The following is an 18,747-nucleotide window of genomic DNA, read 5'->3' on the forward strand; positions in this document are numbered from 1 at the left end:
TGAAAAAAAATCAAGATGCGCCATCAAATCTTTCATCTTGTTTAAGGACCACTCAGACCTTGTAACAGAAACACAGATAGTCACAAAGCCCTTTTCAATAGATGGTTTTATTTACAAATACCAAGTTTTATTATATTTTATATCATGTTTGTCCCCTCTAACTTAATCCTTTCTGATTTCTTACAAATACTGTAGTCTTCTTCCTAAGCAGAGTTCTGTAACTTTTTGTGTGAATCAGGCAGTCAATATAATGTGCTAAGTGGTATTACTCGGTTTGATAATTTTGTTCAAAATACTGTTGGAGTCTCAAGAACTTTGCAGAGCATTTACCAAGGTCACCCTTAGTGCTACATTTTCTTGGATTAAGCACAGACATTGCATTATATAGCCAATGGCAATAACTGTGTTTAAACTTTCCAAACACAAGTTAGCACACAGGGCCCGGAGCTTGAAGTCCAATTCACACAGTCATGATGCAACTGAGCTGGAGCATCTATAACACAGCCCTCACAATCCTCAGAAAGCTTCTCCCTAAGACAGTGATTAAGGACAGCATAAAAAGAAATGTACAATAGACTGCATAACTCTTTTACGGTAACGATGTGGCACTGGCTCAGCTAGATCTATGCCAAGGACCTTCCTTAAATCCATAGAGCTGTTGCCCTCTTCATGCTCGATGTCCTCTTGAATAGTTTGTCTTGGTGTTGAGCAAAAACATGTTGGGCCTGATTTCATCTTTGCTCCCTGATGTAATGCTGTCCAGGGCCACTTCTAGAAAGGTGGCATTGAGCTGGTGAGAGATTTTTGGAAAAGAAACAGCTGTAAGTCCCCTGTTGTTAGATTTGTGCAACCCCAGGTCAGTTCCTACCCCATTGCATCTCATCCTTGACCACCACTTTTTATAGTCTATTTACCTGAGCAAAGTCTTCTCCTTTCACCTTATCTGATGGTGACTCCGACGAGCCGTGGTCCTTTTCCTTCATGGGAGCAGACAACAAGCGTCCATCATGCTCATCAGTCTGCCTCATGAGCGCTTGAATCTGGGGGTCAGGTTCTGGTGTATCCATCAACGGCAAGGCCAAAGGGCTCCCCTCCTTTTCCTCAGAATAGTCGCTGAAGTAGAGCTTTCTTTGCAGGCAACCAAGCATCCTCAGAGCTAAAATGAATTCCGTAGTTCTCACGGGGGTAGTGAAAGAGGCCATTTTTCTTCTCAGTGTATCCATAATTTCTGAAAAATACACTGGAAACAAGACTGCCTGTTCCATGCAGTGATGGGTTTTCCAGGGGAAGTGCAGCCAACCGTCCAAACGTTGAGCTCCAGAGGTCGGGGGTTCCCACCTAGACCCTTGTGCTATATCTATTTTGATTGGTATAAATTTGCCTTATGGGAGGGCTTATGGGGGTGAAACCCATGCCATGGTCACCCCACTCCGGAACTTGCCATGATTGGTCAAAACTGCTCCTGGGGAAGTCCTACAGGGCTGAAACTGACTCCAAGTGGTAGAGGGCAGCCGGGGAATTCTTAGAAGGGTCACATGCCACCCCTTGCTTCTGGTCCCTAGTCAGTCTTGGCTCCAGAAGTAATACCCAGTGGAGAGGGGATTAGGGTGACATGTGGGCGGGTCAGAGAGAGGTACCAGCATTTGATTGACGTATCCGCAGACTACTCATGTTTCCATTAACAGATTCTTCAACAAAGGTATGTACAGCCAATACTTAAATTATTTTTAAACACCTATTTAAAACACCTCTTGAAAGCTTGAAAGCACTGGGTTACCCAAACTAGTTAACAGCAGTTCAATTTAGAGCCTACAAAATGTATTATTCCCAAGAGAAATCTTAATATCAGTTCTCACTACTCATGTGAGGTATGTTCCTTAATGTGACATTATCGTTTTAGAAAAAGGAGCTAGGATAGTTTCAGGCACATTACTACACCTACTTCTGAGTCTCCCTGATAATTTTTATGGTTTTAGAATACGCTTTGATTTTTTTTCCAAAATGTTTTCCCACTGTTTCTGTGAGAAACACCCACACAAATATAGAAAAATGATAAACTATACATGGGAAACAATGAAATAGACTTCTGTATTTGAAAGGTTGTCAAATGCACAAAGTAAACTGATGCTGAGACTTTTTCTCTCTAATCTCCATAGTAGTAATCTTAGATGGTCCAGTACTTGTATGTAAACAGTTTTCTGTCATTAGTGATTTTTTTTTTTAGTTGATGTCCCTTTAAAAAGAAAAGAAGTACTTGTGGCACCTTAGAGACTAACCAATTTATCTGAGCATAAGCTTTCGTGAGCTACAGCTCACTTCATCGGATGCATCTTAATGAAGTGAGATCAGATGCTGTAGCTCACCAAAGCTTATGCTCAGATAAATTGGTTAGTCTCTAAGGTGCCACAAGTACTCCTTTTCTTTTTGCGAATACAGCCTAACACGGCTGTTACTCTGAAACCTGTCCCTTTAAAGGTAGTCTCCCTGTGTTTTCTTCCTCTGTATGGTAAAGTGTATATTTTAAGGAAACAACTTATTCTCTCAGTGCTGCTTAAAATAATAGATATTGGAACTAACCCACCTATTTGTTCCAAAAAAAGTTAGATTTTCCAGATCAAGCTTTTCTGTAATTCTAAAATTCTGTAATTTTCTGTATAGCCTGTCCCTACAGTGATATATTTTAATACAATCCTTGTCAGACATAAGGAATATTTTTAAAATATTAGTTATGAAGGTTATCTGAAAATGTCTTGCAGAATATAACATAATCAGAAAGTGCCAGCTTTCAGCCATCATGACTTTGCAGGGCAAGGATCACAGGGACATGCCACGATCGCCCGGTGGCTACGTTTGCTAGAGGGAACCTGCCCTTGTAACGTGGCTCCCACTGGACAATTCCAGTGCTTCTAACAAGTGGCAGGATTGGTCTGTGAGGGGTATTGTGCCACTCAAAGTGGCCCAAATAAGCATGATATATAAATGTTACCCGAGGGTTTAGGAAAATAAATCATTAAACGTTTACCATGTAAATGTCAGTAATTAGCCTTCACTAACATGCTGTTAAAATGTATGTAGGGGGTGGTTTACACTTCTCTAAGCACTATTTAAAGAATAATAATTTTGCTTTCTTCCCTCTAATCAGCCCACCCTTGACACAGTTTTTTCTTGACTGCGGGGGCTTAGCACGAACAGATAAGAAACCAGCAATATGTAAAAGTTATCTCAAGCTGATGACAGAACTTTGGCACAAAAACAGGTATTGTACCACTTTTCTTGTGGAATATGTTTATATATAAACTTTGGACAGCAGTGCAGCACAGAGGTGAACGTGTCTTAGGTCCGATTGTTTTCTCATGCGTGATATTCAGAAGGTGTATTACAGGCTTTGAATTTAATTAATTTAAAAATAACTCTAAAAGGATGTGTGGTGCAGTTTGGGAAGTTAATGTTTGTTTTAGTGGGAAAGTTACATGGAAGAGGCTTTTCTGTGTATCATGTGACAAGTCAAAACAAATGTCATTTAGCTGCTGAGTGATAATGGCATCATGTGTGCCTTTGGGTTGAAAAGAACGATTTGCCCACTGCAGCTATTCCTGTAGTTGAACCCATAATCCTGCATAATGGCATTAGATTTTCATCCCAGGAAACATGACCAGATTGATTTCCTTACACAATGAAACATGTAAGTTATAAATAAGAGCTCTCTTTTATGGATAATTGAGCCTCCAGTTTCCAGCACTTTAAGCTCAACCTGAGATAGAGCAAACTTTGGTTTTCCATCTGCTTCACACAGCATCATTACATACATAGATTTCCCATATTTCAGTGACTTATATAAATTTCAATAACTTGTTTTTATAAATGATCCATCACTTTTGATATTTGGAATTTGTGTGGAGAGGAGGCAGAAAAAAAAGAGCTGCACTGTTAGGCTCTATAGTAAGGGCTTGTCTACACGTGGATTTGTTTTATAATAACTGTTCTACTTTAAATTCACACCCTACTTTATTCCTCCATAATTTTATGTGTAGACGAGACCCAAGTTAATACGTTGCAGTCACACAGGAACAGCACTGTGGCCACACAAGTCTTGAAGCTCTATGCTTACTTTTCTCCTTATCTCCTGAATTATCTGAAAAGTGTTTTTAGGTGTACTTTCTGAGAAAATGGAGTAGAGCAAATCAGCCACCTTCTCTCCTTTCAAAAAACACCTAAAAGTAAGAGAAATTAACTTTTTTAAAAAGAAGAACCATTCACAACAACTTATGCTAAAATTCAGATTGGTGTGGAATTTCCTTCCTATTTTTTCTTTCCAAAATGGCTTCACTTTTGGTTTTGGATACAGTTAAAGACTAAAATATGTATTATTGATTGTCCCTGTGGGATACCTTGTATCCTGGAGTCACTTGCACACCATTCTTGTGCCTATGCTGCTACCCACCCACTCATCTATGGGTGCTGCTCAATATATAGACCACATCTTCTTTGTGGCCTTGACTCTGTATCCATTTGACATGAGTCTTTTTTATTTCAAAGGGGGATATGATGTTCTACAAATAAACTTGTCTCCTTGCATTTACCCTGTAATAAACAAATACTCCTTAATATTTTTAAATGGATCTTTGGAGGAAATTGACTTCTATCATGCATACCAAATTATTTCTCTGCTGTATTGCTGATTAATTTTGGTTACAGCTTGCTTGAAGGCCTTTAAACATAAATCCCAATTTCACACTTTCGGTTTTTCTGTGCTCTGGGAGAAAGATGTTTCTATATTGAAGACCCCCCTTTCCCCAAAAAAGGATTACATTGGGGTAAGAATAATATAGAACAAGTTTGTTAAAATGTGTCTCACAGTGATCAAACTGATGATGATCCCAATGAAGTTAGAAAATTACAGTTCATTTAATTTTTTTTCCAAACTTTTCTTTCCCAGACCTGGTTCCGTTGTTCCTACAAATTTGTTTCAAGGAATTAAAACAATTAATCCAACGTTTCGAGGCTACTCCCAACAGGTAAACCTTTCTTAGTATTATCCAATATTATGACAATGAAGTGTCAAAGGTATAACTGCATGATTCAGGTAGATTAAATTGTTGGATTTAAAACTTCATAAAGTAGAAAAAAATATGTATTTAAACCAAGCTAATAATAAACTTTTAGATTTTACCTTTCCATGCTTTAAATCTATATCCCCTAAAACTCCTCTCTAACTTTTCTGAATCACAGACTTCTGTGCTGAATTCAGCTGAGAAACTGCTGAAACTCCATGATCCTTGTGAATGTCTCCTTTCTCAGGGACAAGCAGCAGAATGGTTAATAATAGAAACTTGTCACCTGAAGTATAGTAGCTGGCATATAAGCTGTTCCAGAAAGTGACACAAAGGTCTTGCTAGGCAAACATAAAGAATATAATAGAGTAGACTTTTACCATATTAATTTACTATTTGAATATTTTTAAGCTGAGTTGGTAGCATCCAGTTTTTTTGTTTAGACAATGAGCCCCACATCTTTTTCTTTTCTTTTTCTTTTCTTTTGAATGTTACTTAAGTTGGTTTACAGCATTATGGATACTGAATACTTGTGTCCTCCAGCTCTTATATAGGTAGTAATTACTTGTAGTGCACGGGCACTGATGGTTATGTGGCTGAATTATATTGTAGGTGCATTCTTCAAATCATCTTTAATGAAGTGTATTCTAACATACCTATTTTACTGTTTAAAACGTATTTTATTAAAATCCCTATTGTGGGGACCACATTCAATTTCTGGTCTTGTAGTAAGAATCAGATCCTTAATAATTTTGTCAGATTCTCTGCATTGCAGTAGTTTATATTGGAAAACTTTGGTAATTCAGTATAATGAAGTTAGTATGAGTGAAATGGAGGGTTATATGTATTTTTGATATGCAAATACTGTCTGTGGTGTCAAGTAAGTGTCAAAATAGCAAACTTCAGAATTGTCGTAGATGCTTTTCATTATTACTGACATCCTGACTTTCCGTTGTGACCAGGGTATCCACAATTTATTCATGTATCTAAATGAAGAAATTAATTCACTAATATATGGAAAAATGACAAAATCATCTGCAGCTTTATTAACATACATTTCTTCCGGGAAATTTAGTACTTGCAAGCTAAAATTTGGGATGAGCGTACCGTTCTGTACTCCCCTAAGTATTTAAGGGGAGACCCCAATGTTATTCCTCAACACATCACTGTAAGATACTCACTAGGTCTCATAGTGGCTGCTTAAACAAAGCAGTGTTAAAGTGAGCTAGCTCTCTCACTGAGAGATTGGGGTCTCCCACAGCCAAATTTTATCAATTCCTGGTGGTCATCTTGTTCCCAATCAGGATTGCGAGACCAAGAGCCCCCCCCCCCCCCCCCCCCCCAATAAGCTGAATTTCAGCCATTGTATCTGTGACAGACTGACACTGTGCTGTGATATCTTGGTCAAATCTTATGGAATTAAAATAAATTTGTATTGAATTAAGTTAAACCTTATTGAATTAGGTTAAATACCTTTGCAGTCCATTGTATTAAAAATTCAGTTGTGTATGTGTTGTTGTGGAATTGTATGTACTGTCTCTTGTAGGAGGGGATGCTAATGTAATTCCTTCATTATTAGCCCTTTGAGGCAACCCCACTGGAGAGATCTGCATATACTAGTTCAAACTGGATTCTCCAGGGCCCGACAGACAAAGACAGGATCTTTGGATAAATAGCCTGGTTTTAAATCGGCTCAGGGACTTCTTTCTGATCTAGTAAATATACGGGGCCCCAGGTCTGTGAAGGACCCCACTCCTTCGAGAAGGGTTGGGAAGTCTTAGCCTACGGAGGCCCTTAACACGGGGTGCTAGCTCTGATCTGAGGCTGTTACGAACTTGTGACCGTTGAAAGACTGTTCCTGCCAGAGCCTATGTTAGAGTTGGGGTGATCTCTGGCAAGCTTATTGGCTTGTGTGTAGGTTCTTTTTTTGTTTTAATATGTTTTCTCTGTAGTGCTTTTACCATGAGAATAAAATAAGCTTGCATAAAAAGAGCTGCTTGGTACTTATAACCATGGGCAGTCACACTTAAACATCTCTAGAAAGAAAGCAAGCAGGTGTGCTTTGGGCAGCCCGTCTCTGCTGAGGTTAACTAGGGCCCTACCAAATTCATGGCCATGAAAAATGCATCACGGACTGTGAAAATTGGTCTCCCCTTCCCCCCCCCCCCACACACACAATGAAATTTGGTCTTTTGTGTGCTTTTACCCTATACTATACAGATTTCACAGGGGAGACCAGCATTTCTCAAATTGGGGGTCCTGACCCAAAGGTGAGCTGCAGGGGGGCGCAAGGTTATTTTAAGGGAGATTGTGGTATTGCCACCCATACATTTGCGCTGCTGCCTTCAGAGCTGGGTGGGTGGAGAGTGGCTGCTGCTGACTGAGGGCCCAGCTCTGCAGACAGCAGTGCAGAAGTAAGGGTGGTATGGGGTGGCAATACCATACCATGCCATCCTTACTTCTGCGCTACTGCTGAAGGCAGCTCTGCCTTCAGAGCTGGGATCCCAGCCAGCAGCCACCGCTCTCCAGCTGCCCCGCTCTGAAGGCAGCACCGTCGCCAGCAGCAGTGCAGAAATAAGGGTAGCAGTACTGCAACCTCCCCTACAATATCCTTGCAACCTCTCCCCCTCGCCCCCCAACTCCTTTTTGGGTGAGGATCCCTGCAATTACAGCACTGTGAAATTTCAGATTTAAATAGCTGAAATAATGAAATTTATTATTTTTAGAATACTATGACCATGAAATTGACCAAAATGGACTGAATTTGGTGATGCCCTAGGAATAACATAGTGAAGGCAGGGAACTGTGCAGCCTGGAAATACCTCGGTCACATGGGAGTGAGTTGTTGTTCTCCTCCCCAAAAGGCAATTGCGGGGGAGCTGGGAGTCTGAGGGTGGTGCCCTTGCTGGACCACTGAGGGGAAATACAGGTGCAATAGTCCTGAACTGCAACAGTATCTCTTCCCCTAAAAGAATTACCAGCCAGGGCAAACAGGTCTAAAAGTTTTAAATTTACATGTGTACAGATCATTGGGCTGAGGGAGAGTCCCGGAAACCAAACAGTGGTGACATTAATAAATTGTAATCAAGTAACCAAATGATTATGTACCAAACCCCTCTTAAACCTACCACCGCTGGACCAAAAGATACCCTCTTAATGAATTAGCTACCTGTACAACAAGAATAAACAATGGTTAAGAACAAAAATACTAGGAATTAATGAAGATGGGAGCAGCAGAAGGCAGGAAGAGGTCAAACTTCTGCCCCCTTCCTGCTCTTATAAGAACAGCTGTGAGCTCAAACTGAAAGTAAGTCAGCAGTGCCATTGCCATGGTAGCTCACCCACTCCTTCCACAAGAAATTGCTGAGCTGTGAGAGTGTGAATCTACAACATTCCCTTTGTTTCCTTCTCTGGTCCAGGCACAGCTGGAGGGCTGGGACAAATTAAACTTGAGTCTTTTGAAAGGTGCAAATGTAGTTTTCCTCACCAGTGTATGTAAGGCCCTGATTGGGTGTTGCAAAAAAAGTTTGAAAATCTTATATGATGAGGTTAGATTCCTTTATCGACAACCTCTGGTAACTGCACAGCTAGTAGCTAACCAGGTACAGTACTTGGTTGTTGCTTGTATCAGGATGCATGTCATTGTGATGGTTCTTGGGGTACCCAGGACTGAGAGTCACCTTGTTACCCCCTGCCTCCAACCTGAGGGAGTTTCGCCCATGCCTGGCTGCTCCTTACCACCATTAGCCTTTCAGCCACTTGAACTCTTTCCCCTGGGCTATGCCAGCCCTGTCTATACCTTGCAGGTTAACAAAAGGTGCACCCCAATCCATTTGAATCAGTCCTCTGTGATATGCTGCCCTGGACACAGACTACTCACAGAAATCCCAGATCCTCTGCTCCCAAAGGTGCAGTGTGTCCCAGTTTACTAATTTTACCGTAAATCACTGCTCCCATAAATCAGACAGCACTTGTGAACCACTTGCAGTAAAACAAAAGTAGATATTTGTAAGAAAGAATAAACTACAAAAATAAACTACAAAAATTTAACTACAAAAATAGCTATAATACAAAACAAAATCAAAATGTGAAGCTGCATCTACATTTATTAATAAGTTACCTTTCCTAGCTAATAAAATAGGTTTCCTACTCCCCGATGTTAAGTCTGTTTCAGAACTTCACAAAAACCAGGATCAATTTTTCATGAGAATACCTTGTTCCTCAAGATGTCTTCTCAGTGGCAAGATGCAGAGTACGTTTCCCTCCTTTGTAACAGGTTTCAGAGTAGCAGCCATGTTAGTCTGTATTCGCAAAAAGAAAAGGAGTACTTGTGGCACCTTAGAGAGACTAACAAATTTATTTGAGCATAAGTTTTCGTGAGCTACAGATCACTTCATCAGATGGATTCAGTGGAAAATCACTGTAGCTCATGAAAGCTTATGCTCAAATAAATTTTAGTCTCTAAGGTGCCACAAGTACTCCTTTTCTTTTTCCCTCCTTTGTGTTATCCTGAAACAGTTTTTTGTTTCTGTTCATAGAGTGAACCCCTATCTTGTCATAATGTTTCTTCTTTACCTTCAGGTGGTTTTGATTGTTTGCAGTTGCCTCTGATGATTTTCCATTGAAAGCTTTGGTATTGAGCAAGGTTAAACAATTGAGCCTTGCATTGCATCAGTGGCAAAACAGGATGGGGTGGCAACTTGCTCCTGCTGAATAGGCTATCACTGAGACATTATCCTCTGGTGACTAACATTTACACCAAGTCCGTAAAGCATACTTTCAACATACATATATGATTACTTAAATATTACCTATACATACACCATGCAGTGATTATGAATCTCAGTGAGTTATGAGCTTTCTGTAGCTACCTTACATGTTACTTTTTATGGATAAATATGCTGTAAGATATGTTTGGTATAGTGACTTTGTCAAGCTTGAGTTAAGCGTTATTTGCAAAGAACAGGCGACCCTTTGCCAAGGAACCTCTGTCACAGAGACCACACAAGAAATATTTTAACAAGTAAAATATCCTAGCACAGAGTATCAGCTTTGTGATGAGTGAAAGTGTGAGAAGGAAAGTTGCCGAGTAAGACTCCTCGTGACATGGAATGGAACTCGTGTAGGAGGTTACAAAATCCAAAATGAAATATTATTTGGACTGACAGTTTAATTCTCTTTTGCACCCCAGACTGGACAGGAGTCATTTACTTTGTTTTTACTTCTTTGATTTAGTGGCCAGCTTTAGCTTTTTGTTGTTTCATCTTGTTCTGACACCACTGTGTGCATATCTTCTAAATATAAAAGGGGATTATGTACCTTATTTTAAATTCCAGGATGCACAAGAATTCTTGCGTTGTTTAATGGATCTGCTTCATGAAGAGTTAAAGGAACCAGTCATGGAAATAGAAGATACCCACTCTACAAGAATAGAAGAGAGTATGGAAGAAGACAAGAGCCAGTCAGATGTAGATTTCCAGTCCTGTGAATCTTGTGGTAGCAGTGATAAGGCAGAAAATGAGGCTGGTTCCAGACCCTTTTCAGAGGAGTATGCAGAGACTACTATGTTAATTCAAGATGTTGAAAACCACTCCCTCACAACCAAAGATCAGCAGAAAGAAAAAACACCATGTAACAAGCTTAACCGGGCAAGTTCTATGGAGGACTTAAAAAAAGACACAAACACTGCTTCAGAAACTGCTGAATTTTTACATAATCCAGGAACAATCAAATTACAAATACACAGCAGAATTTCAGGTGACTGTATGATCAGTTGCTAATGTGTAATTATAACGAAATCATAGTTGTAGCTGAAATGCATATAAAAGTAAAAATGAGGGAAACCATTCTAGATGTATAACTTGTCATGTATCCCATGAGAGTAGATTGGTTTCTAAACTGGTGCTCAAATTCATTAATGTGGTACTTTCATTACATGTTTGTTTAGTCCATTTTGAAGTCCAGTGACTATTTACCACCTATTCAAGTTTTGTAACAATTGAAAGACTTCAGATAACATTACAATTGGTGATTGCTTTTGGATTTTTTTGGTTCATCATTTCTGCTTTAACAGTTGCTGAATTAAAACTGAATTTTTTTATACACAAGTGTTTAATCAGTCGCCTACTGGTGTGCTAAAATGTAAGTTATCTAACTGTTTTGCAGTTCAACCTGAAGCAAAACTTTACTGTTGGAAAAATTCAGCTGTGCAGTAATACAAATTTCTGTTGCAGACTACATCAGTGATGTCCACATGACTGATCTGTCAGGACCGCAAAGCCCTCCCTCAAACGAAGGCGTGAATACACGTTTATCAACCTCTCCTCCAAAATCAGGCTCATTACGGTCTGGATTGGCACCTGCACACAAAAAAGGTATAAGCTTCTTTTTCTCCTTGCATTACATTGCTTATAAGTGTGCCATTCGTTTTTGCCCTTTTTTGCGGGGGGAAGGGGGTGTATTTAATATTGACACTATATGCTTTCAGGCCTCTACTTAGAGAGTTGACACCATGCTAATGGGATACAGAGCTTCTCATGATTTTCTACATCACTGTCTCTTTTCACTTTATTGGAGAATGGTGTGTCACTACCAGTCATTATAAGCAGTTGTGTATCCATAGCACTTCCTGCCTCTCCAGTTGTTTTTGTCTCCTTTCTCTTGAAGCATGGAGCAATATTTTTCTGATCTTTCTTTATAGCACCTGATTGGAGAAATGGAGGTGGCGGGAAGAATGCTCAAAGAAGGAAAAAAGTTGTGTTTTTAGAGGAGAGTCTGGAAAGGAGCCCATTGGGTACTCAAGAGAAGGCTTCTTGCGGGAACAAGGCATCAGTTGAGTCTCCCCAGAGTGAAAGAGCTCATGTCTGTTACTACTGCTGTAGGCAAGTTCACCCATTGGAGCAGTCCTAATTTCTGCTACCCACACAGAGTGGTGGAGAGTCTGTTTAGGCTGCTTCCATTCTACAGTCTACTCATCAGTAATTGGTCAGCACCTAAAAGGGCTAGGCTCTCACTGCCTGCAGGGTTGGCTCTGACACAGTGCTCCTTTTCCTTTACTGCAGTCTCCCAGCACCAGGGATATGTTTTTATAGCAGTTTCTTCTGTCTCCACAAAAGGTTCCCCCACTTTGTACCCTGGCTGCATCTCTCTCTGTGGTCCCTTAGAGTTGACACCAAAATGCAAGTCCTCCAGCAGGGACAGCTCTATCTTACTCCACTCCTCAAGCTTCCAGATCCCTTTCTTTCCTCTGGATGAACCTGTGAACAGCTTGGTGGAAAAGTGATCTGAAGTCCCATTCTAGCAGATCTTCTCTCCACCATCTGTCACAGCTTTAACTCCAAGGGACCCCGAGCATGCTCAGATTCCAGGCAGCCTACTCAAAGCATTAGGAAGTTGATTGTGGTCTCAACCAAACTTCCAGAAATTCCCATTCTGACAGGCTTGCTGTTCCCTCATCTGTGGCAGAGGTGGTCAGCCGAGTAGCCGGCCTTTCTCCAACCATCAGCAGGAGTCTGAGCAATTTCAATGGAAAGCCACTCTGGTACTCTGCTTCATTATACTTCCTTTCCTTTGCTGAGGATCTAGACAACAGTGGTGTTTCAGACATGGCCCAGAGGGGTTGCCTGCATCCCCCTTTTAGGATTGTTGCCAATGTGCAAGACTCTAGATATAGTGTGATAATTCATTGATGTAAATTGTTCTATAATAATCCATGGTTTTGAGTTTGCCGCATAATTGCGCTTCAAAATCTGAGCATTCATGAATAATTGCTGAAGATTTATTTATTTATGGTTGTGAAGAAAACCTTCATACAGTGATGCCCGCTATATTTGGCAAAGAGCGAAAGACCACAGCTCTCAAAGACATGTTAACTGACCCATTCCCGTTGATGGTATGTCAGCACTGAAGTCTAACAAGAATAATTTAAATGGCAACATTGTTTCACTCCTGGTCAGCTCTCCAGAAATATCAATTTAATGCCATAATTGTGTGTAGTGGAAGATATGGGGCAGATTGCAGTGAGGCTCATGTCGAAGTTTGCTGGAGTGGGGAATGAGAAATTCATCCTTCCTCACTCAGATTTAAAGTTACCTCCATCTTTGTCCAGAGTGGAAATAATAGAGATCTGTCCCCTGCCCTGTACCAAAAGTCTCAACTGCCTCCTGATTGCCAAAAGCAAAACTGTCTCCTGTGCCTTCCTGACTCTCACAAGGCCAAACAGTCCCCTACCCAGAAGCCAATACCTCAGTTTCCCCCTCCAACTACATCTGTCATGCAATTATGCATTTTCAGTATGGAAATCTCTGGCAAATTGAAAATGTGAAGTGTTCTAAAACAGTTTAATATAAAAATACATGACTGAAGGACCAGGAAGTGGGCATTGCTGCATAACTCATGGGTTCCTGCAAAATGCACATCTAAAGTACGACATGAAAAGAGGACTTGCCAGTGAGATTTCTTGCTTGCTGGTTTTTCTTCCTGCCAGTATTCTCTCTTCAGATCCAAACTCTTCCCTTCTCCAAGCCTATTTCAGCTAGCAATGAGGCAGGGAGGCAATTTCAGTTACATGAGACAGCAGGCACTCAAAGGTATTTGCTTAGGGGCCATCCAGTTAGTGTATGGACTTCTATGAGGCAGCCTTGGGGAGATGCATCCCTGTGGGGGAGGTCTGTTTGGAGCTGTTTGTTTACCTTTTCACTGTTATTGGCCCCACACTTTGCGGCTCCTTATTTGTATTGGCAAGTAGCAAATCAGCAGGTCCACTGCCAAGACTCTTACAGGAGGAGTTTTGGGGACCTTAGTCTGTTGGGTAGGGTACGGCAAGAGCATTTGCAGTCTATATTTTGTATGATGCTTCTAGGTTTTAGTCTCTAATGTAGGGGGGCCAGGAGACTGTTTTTGAAGGGTTTTTTGTACTCCAGAGAAGCAGCTATTATTCATCTAATACAGATCATAACTTGAAATTATTTATACTTGATTTCCAGATCTGTTGGGGAAAATCCCTCTGAGAGCTTTAGAGACTGCTCCACTTAGGCAGTCTCAGTAGGGGGCAGGTTTTCTTTTTTTCAATCAGTCTGCTTTTTAAATTCTGTATCTATCACTGACTCATCCCAGTTTGGCCCAACATAATCAGTGCCTCAGCATTTCGAGTCTGTATCAGTTGAGTCCTTTGGACCAAGATATGTTGAAGACTCCCTGCAAAACTGTTACGGTCAAATGAGGCTAGCATATGCTCTCAGATATATGAACTTTATACTCTGAGTGAGAATACGCTTAAAATGGGCCTTAATCTGAGAGCAATACACAAAGGATTCTAAGATTGCCCCTCTAATAGTCTGAGTTTTACTTAACTTAAATGCTAGCCTTGGAAATTCCACTAGGAAAGAAAGAAGGATCAAGCATGGTTGTCTGTCTACCTTAATTCTACTAGGAACCCACAGGAACAACTGAGCCTAGGAGATATACTAACTCAGCCATAGCTGCCAGTAATTTGGCTGCCTGGTTCCGTAGGAGATGAGATAATGGGGAAAGGGAATTAGTTCTTTTATCTCAATCCTGAAAAGAGGTGGCACGTACTCATTTAATCCTGTCATTTTAAAAACGGATTCAGGCAAAGCAGAATCAAAGGTTACGCACTGTACTTTGAACCCTCTTTAACAAATTTTTATTCTTGTCTTTTTATATTAGTTCCAACTTCTCCAAAAAAGAAGAAACACAAGAAATACAGGAGTGTCATATCTGACATATTTGATGGGACCATCATAAGTTCAGTGCAGTGCCTGACTTGTGATAGGGTGAGTGTAGGGAGATGTTCTGATGTGAATGTGGTGTTCATTTTTATATTAAAATATAATCGTTAATTTCAGTCATTTTACCTTTACATGTGTAATCTTTCTCTTGGGATTTCTCTTGTGGCAGGCTCCCTGGGCATTCAAGCAAGGCTGCTGGCCCCTTTCTGAGTTCTGCAGCTGTTACGTCTCCTCAATTTAATTTTGTAGTCCCTAATAGTAACTGTTGCAACCCTTCTTTAATGTAGACTCTTGCCTCTCATTTGGGAATAGAAAGAACATAAGCCCAACTGAAACTCAACAAAATTGTGGGTGTTAGTTTGCAACCAAATTTTTTTTCCAAGTGCAGCAAAGTTTTCGTTTTCCTTCCTCTTCCCTCCCATCATCCAGGAGGTTCCCACTATTGGTTATAAACTAGCTGAACAGCTATGTTACCTTGCTTAGACACACAGCAAGGTGTGTGTGCAGGTGAAGGCCACAGTTCCTTTTCCTGTGGTATTATGGCTAACCAAGGATTGCGGTGTCTACATGCTGTCACTCACAGATTGCTAATATCATTCAGAACTGCTCATTCAGTTATATGTTAAGCTATGAGGTGCATCTTTTCAATTCTTCTGTTTTTAAATAAGAATAAAGGATTTCTCCTCCCCCCCCAACACACAGCCTTTGCCTGTGAAAAGCAGTTCACGGCAGAAGAAAGGAACCCAATATGGAGGAGGAATCTTTTATGTCTGCAACTTCATTTAGCAGACAAATCCAATCATGGTTTGCCTGACTTCCTAACACACACAACTTCCTCAAGGAAAAATTCCATGTAATATAAAATAGTAATATAAAATGTAATATAAAATAGTCTAACTGCTACATCGGATTAGAAAAGGCAAGTCATTAAGTGTTTTTAATTATCTGGAATATAGAAAAGGGTAGCTAGTCATACTGTTTCAACAGCCTCATCATGCAAGTTAGGGCTGAGAAAATTCAGGTCTTGTTAAAAACATTTAAAATTAGATTTTTCAAAGTGGTTTGAAGTCCTAGTCTGCCTTATGAAGCTCAGCTTCCTGCTGGAAAGTGTAATGTTCTTTAGTAAAAATGGCAGCGCCCACTGAAAAAAGCAAGTCCCAATTCTTCATAGTGCCACTTAAAAAGTAGCAGGTAATTAAAAAAACTTCTAAAAATGATTCTTAGAAAAAAATTACTTCTAAGTTATTATAACAGACCACTTCAGTTTCCTTTAAAAATAGCCCCAAAGTCAGAAGTGCTCATTCTTATTTGGAGGGGGAAGGCTGTTTTTAAGTAAAACACCATCAAAATTATTTGAATAAGGTTTGGAAGAATTAGCACCCATGAGAGCCATCTGTGAAAAGCTCTGTACCACTAACATGACCACTACCATGGGATAAACCAGCTGGGGTTTATAAAAGAGCCATTGTTACTACTTTAGCTATGAAAGAATTACCAGGTGCACTGTTCTTCCAAAGACTGGTTTTATGACCCAAATCCATTTAATTGATAATTGAGAGAGTGCCATCTAGTGGAATTTTAGGAGTAAAACACTGAATCTTTTGTTAGCGGTCACTCTTTTGATCTAACTTCTCAAGATTATAAAATAAAGTAACAAAATACTGTGGTGTACTTTACAAAATTAGAATTAATTGCTTATTTCTTTTAACAAAAGCCTAATTTTCGTCCCTACTTCATTTTTTGCATAGGTGTCTGTTACCCTGGAGACTTTTCAGGATCTGTCATTGCCTATTCCAGGTAAGGAAGACCTTGCCAAACTGCATTCGGCAAGTCATCAGACTTCTCTAGTCAAGGCAGGGTCGTGTGGTGAAGCATATGCTCCCCAGGGATGGATAGCATTTTTTGTGGAGTACTTTAAAAGGTAAGTGATTCTCTTTGTAGTGCTTAGATTTTAAAATTGCAGTTTCTGCTCTACTGGCAGAACATTTGTTGTGTTTTCTGTCAATGATGTTTCAGGTTTGTTGTCTCATGTGTTCCTAGCTGGTTTTGGGGTCCAACAGTAACCTTACAAGATTGTCTTGCTGCCTTTTTCGCCAGAGATGAGCTCAAGGGTAAGCCACTATTTAAAATACATATCTAATGTGCCTTCTTTTTAAAACAAGGTAAATAGATGAGGTATTTTACTTTTGCTTTTTTTTTTAAATTGAACCAATGCACACATCAGACTTTTAAAAATATTCCTGGTCATAGGATCAACCTTTGTTGTTGTTGTTGTTGTTTTTTTAATAAACCACTTTTGAAATGGATTTTGAAGCAAGAATTTTCCACATACGTTTTCTTGGAATTATACAATAATTGAATTTCTCTTCATGAAATAAAATCAGATGAAGTTCAGGACATTTTCAATCTAAATTTGGGAATTTGGTCCTTCTCTTGCCTTTAAAATGTGTACTGTTCCCTTTTATTTTAAAATGATTAAATCACCCAACATAATCCAGAATATATTTTTAATGTTTGGGAGCATAAACCCTAAGAAAACCATATCATACATTTGCTCAGTGAAATGCTAAACTTTCTCTAGAGCAATCCAAAGTCTTCAGGCACGAACTGAAAACATTTAACCTGAAAAATAAATGATCCCTGAAATTACAATGACACAATCAAAGCAAGAGAAAAGTATAATAGCTATTGTAAATGGCAATTATCAATAAAGTATAGTGGATAGCTTGAAGAATAACTACTTGTGTTTAGAGAATAATGGTTGTGTTTTCCCCTCCTCCCCCCCAATATCTACAGGTGATAACATGTACAGTTGTGAAAAGTGTAAAAAGTAAGTCATCTTTTACCTTGCATTTGCTTTGATAAGCCTTGGTCTTGATCAGCACATTAATGTTGCTGCAAAAGTTTAATGTGTGGAAATAAATGCAACATACAGTGACTTTCATAGATGAGAATCCTGTACTTTTGGTACAAGGACATTTTTTGATGGGCAGCTCGTTGTTATGAGAGCTTGTACTATACCTCTCAAAAGTCTAGTAACAATGAAGGTGTATCAGCCAGGAAGTGCTTTAGGGATGAGTCAACCATATTGGGATTGTGATGGGACCTCAGGGTGCAGCCTGGGACTGCTCTGTGGGACCACTGTGCCCCCTCTACCTCTCCAGCCTGGGCTGTCTCTCTTAGTGCTTTGCTAGTGACAAGCAGTAAACACCTCCAGGCACTGTTATCACTCAACACAACTGCATGTGGAGCCTCACACCCAGCTAAATTGCATGAATGCTCCCAGAGTCACTCACAAACCACACAGAGAAAGGCACCAGCCAAATCCCCCCAGCACCCAGCCTTCCTTGTACCTTGGGAATATACCATCTTGCACTGTTCAAGACCTTTTCTTGAGCAATGCAAGTTTATTAACTGGTTCACATCTTGGAATAGAAATTGGACATACACCAGCCTTTGTGAACCTGAGCAGATTTACCAAGCACTTCAGGCAAACTCACTGGTAAAGGTAAACAGTAAAACAAATTTATTGGTTACAAAAGATTATAAGTGATAGGCAAAAAGTCAGTCACCAAAATAAAATAAAATATATAAGCACGCAGTCTAAGCCTTAACTCTTATCATACTTGACAGTATTTAGATAAGCAATATTCTCACCCCCATTGGATCTTAGTCCTTAATATACAGGTTTGTCTCTTAAACCTGGGCCAGTCTCCTCTGTTGAAATCATCAGTCTTCTCAGCATCCTTGTTGCTTGCGTAGGTCAGGGGAGGAGAAAAGGCAAAGCATGGGGCCTCATGTTCTGTTTTATACCCTTACTCCATGTTCTTGGAGAACATAAGTCCAGGCATGTTTGATGGGCATTGCTGAATCACAAGGTGAGGTTGAGCAATTTCCCTGATTTGGCCTTGTGCAAGTGAGTCATTGCATTGTAGCTCCCTTGCTGG

General features: G+C 40.0%; 1 protein-coding gene across 5 annotated transcripts in view; it reads left to right on the top strand.

The window, feature by feature from the left end:
• The window catches only part of USP33 (ubiquitin specific peptidase 33), an 88,956-nt gene that overhangs the window by 47,244 nt on the left and 22,965 nt on the right, over positions 1–18,747 (top strand). For 4 of the 5 annotated variants that reach the window (XM_048859794.2, XM_048859795.2, XM_048859797.2 and 1 more), the window contains 8 exons: positions 3,143–3,256; positions 4,937–5,015; positions 10,388–10,808; positions 11,285–11,425; positions 14,739–14,845; positions 16,549–16,721; positions 16,817–16,911; positions 17,597–17,630. In XM_048859794.2, the coding sequence (XP_048715751.1) occupies positions 3,143–3,256; positions 4,937–5,015; positions 10,388–10,808; positions 11,285–11,425; positions 14,739–14,845; positions 16,549–16,721; positions 16,817–16,911; positions 17,597–17,630 (1,164 nt within the window). The remainder of the gene's footprint in view (positions 1–3,142; positions 3,257–4,936; positions 5,016–10,387; positions 10,809–11,284; positions 11,426–14,738; positions 14,846–16,548; positions 16,722–16,816; positions 16,912–17,596; positions 17,631–18,747) is intronic. The other variant, XM_048859798.2, reaches the window with a different exon arrangement.

The sequence above is a fragment of the Caretta caretta genome, chromosome 8 (assembly GCF_965140235.1).
Source record: "Caretta caretta isolate rCarCar2 chromosome 8, rCarCar1.hap1, whole genome shotgun sequence".
Lineage (NCBI taxonomy): Eukaryota > Metazoa > Chordata > Testudines > Cheloniidae > Caretta > Caretta caretta.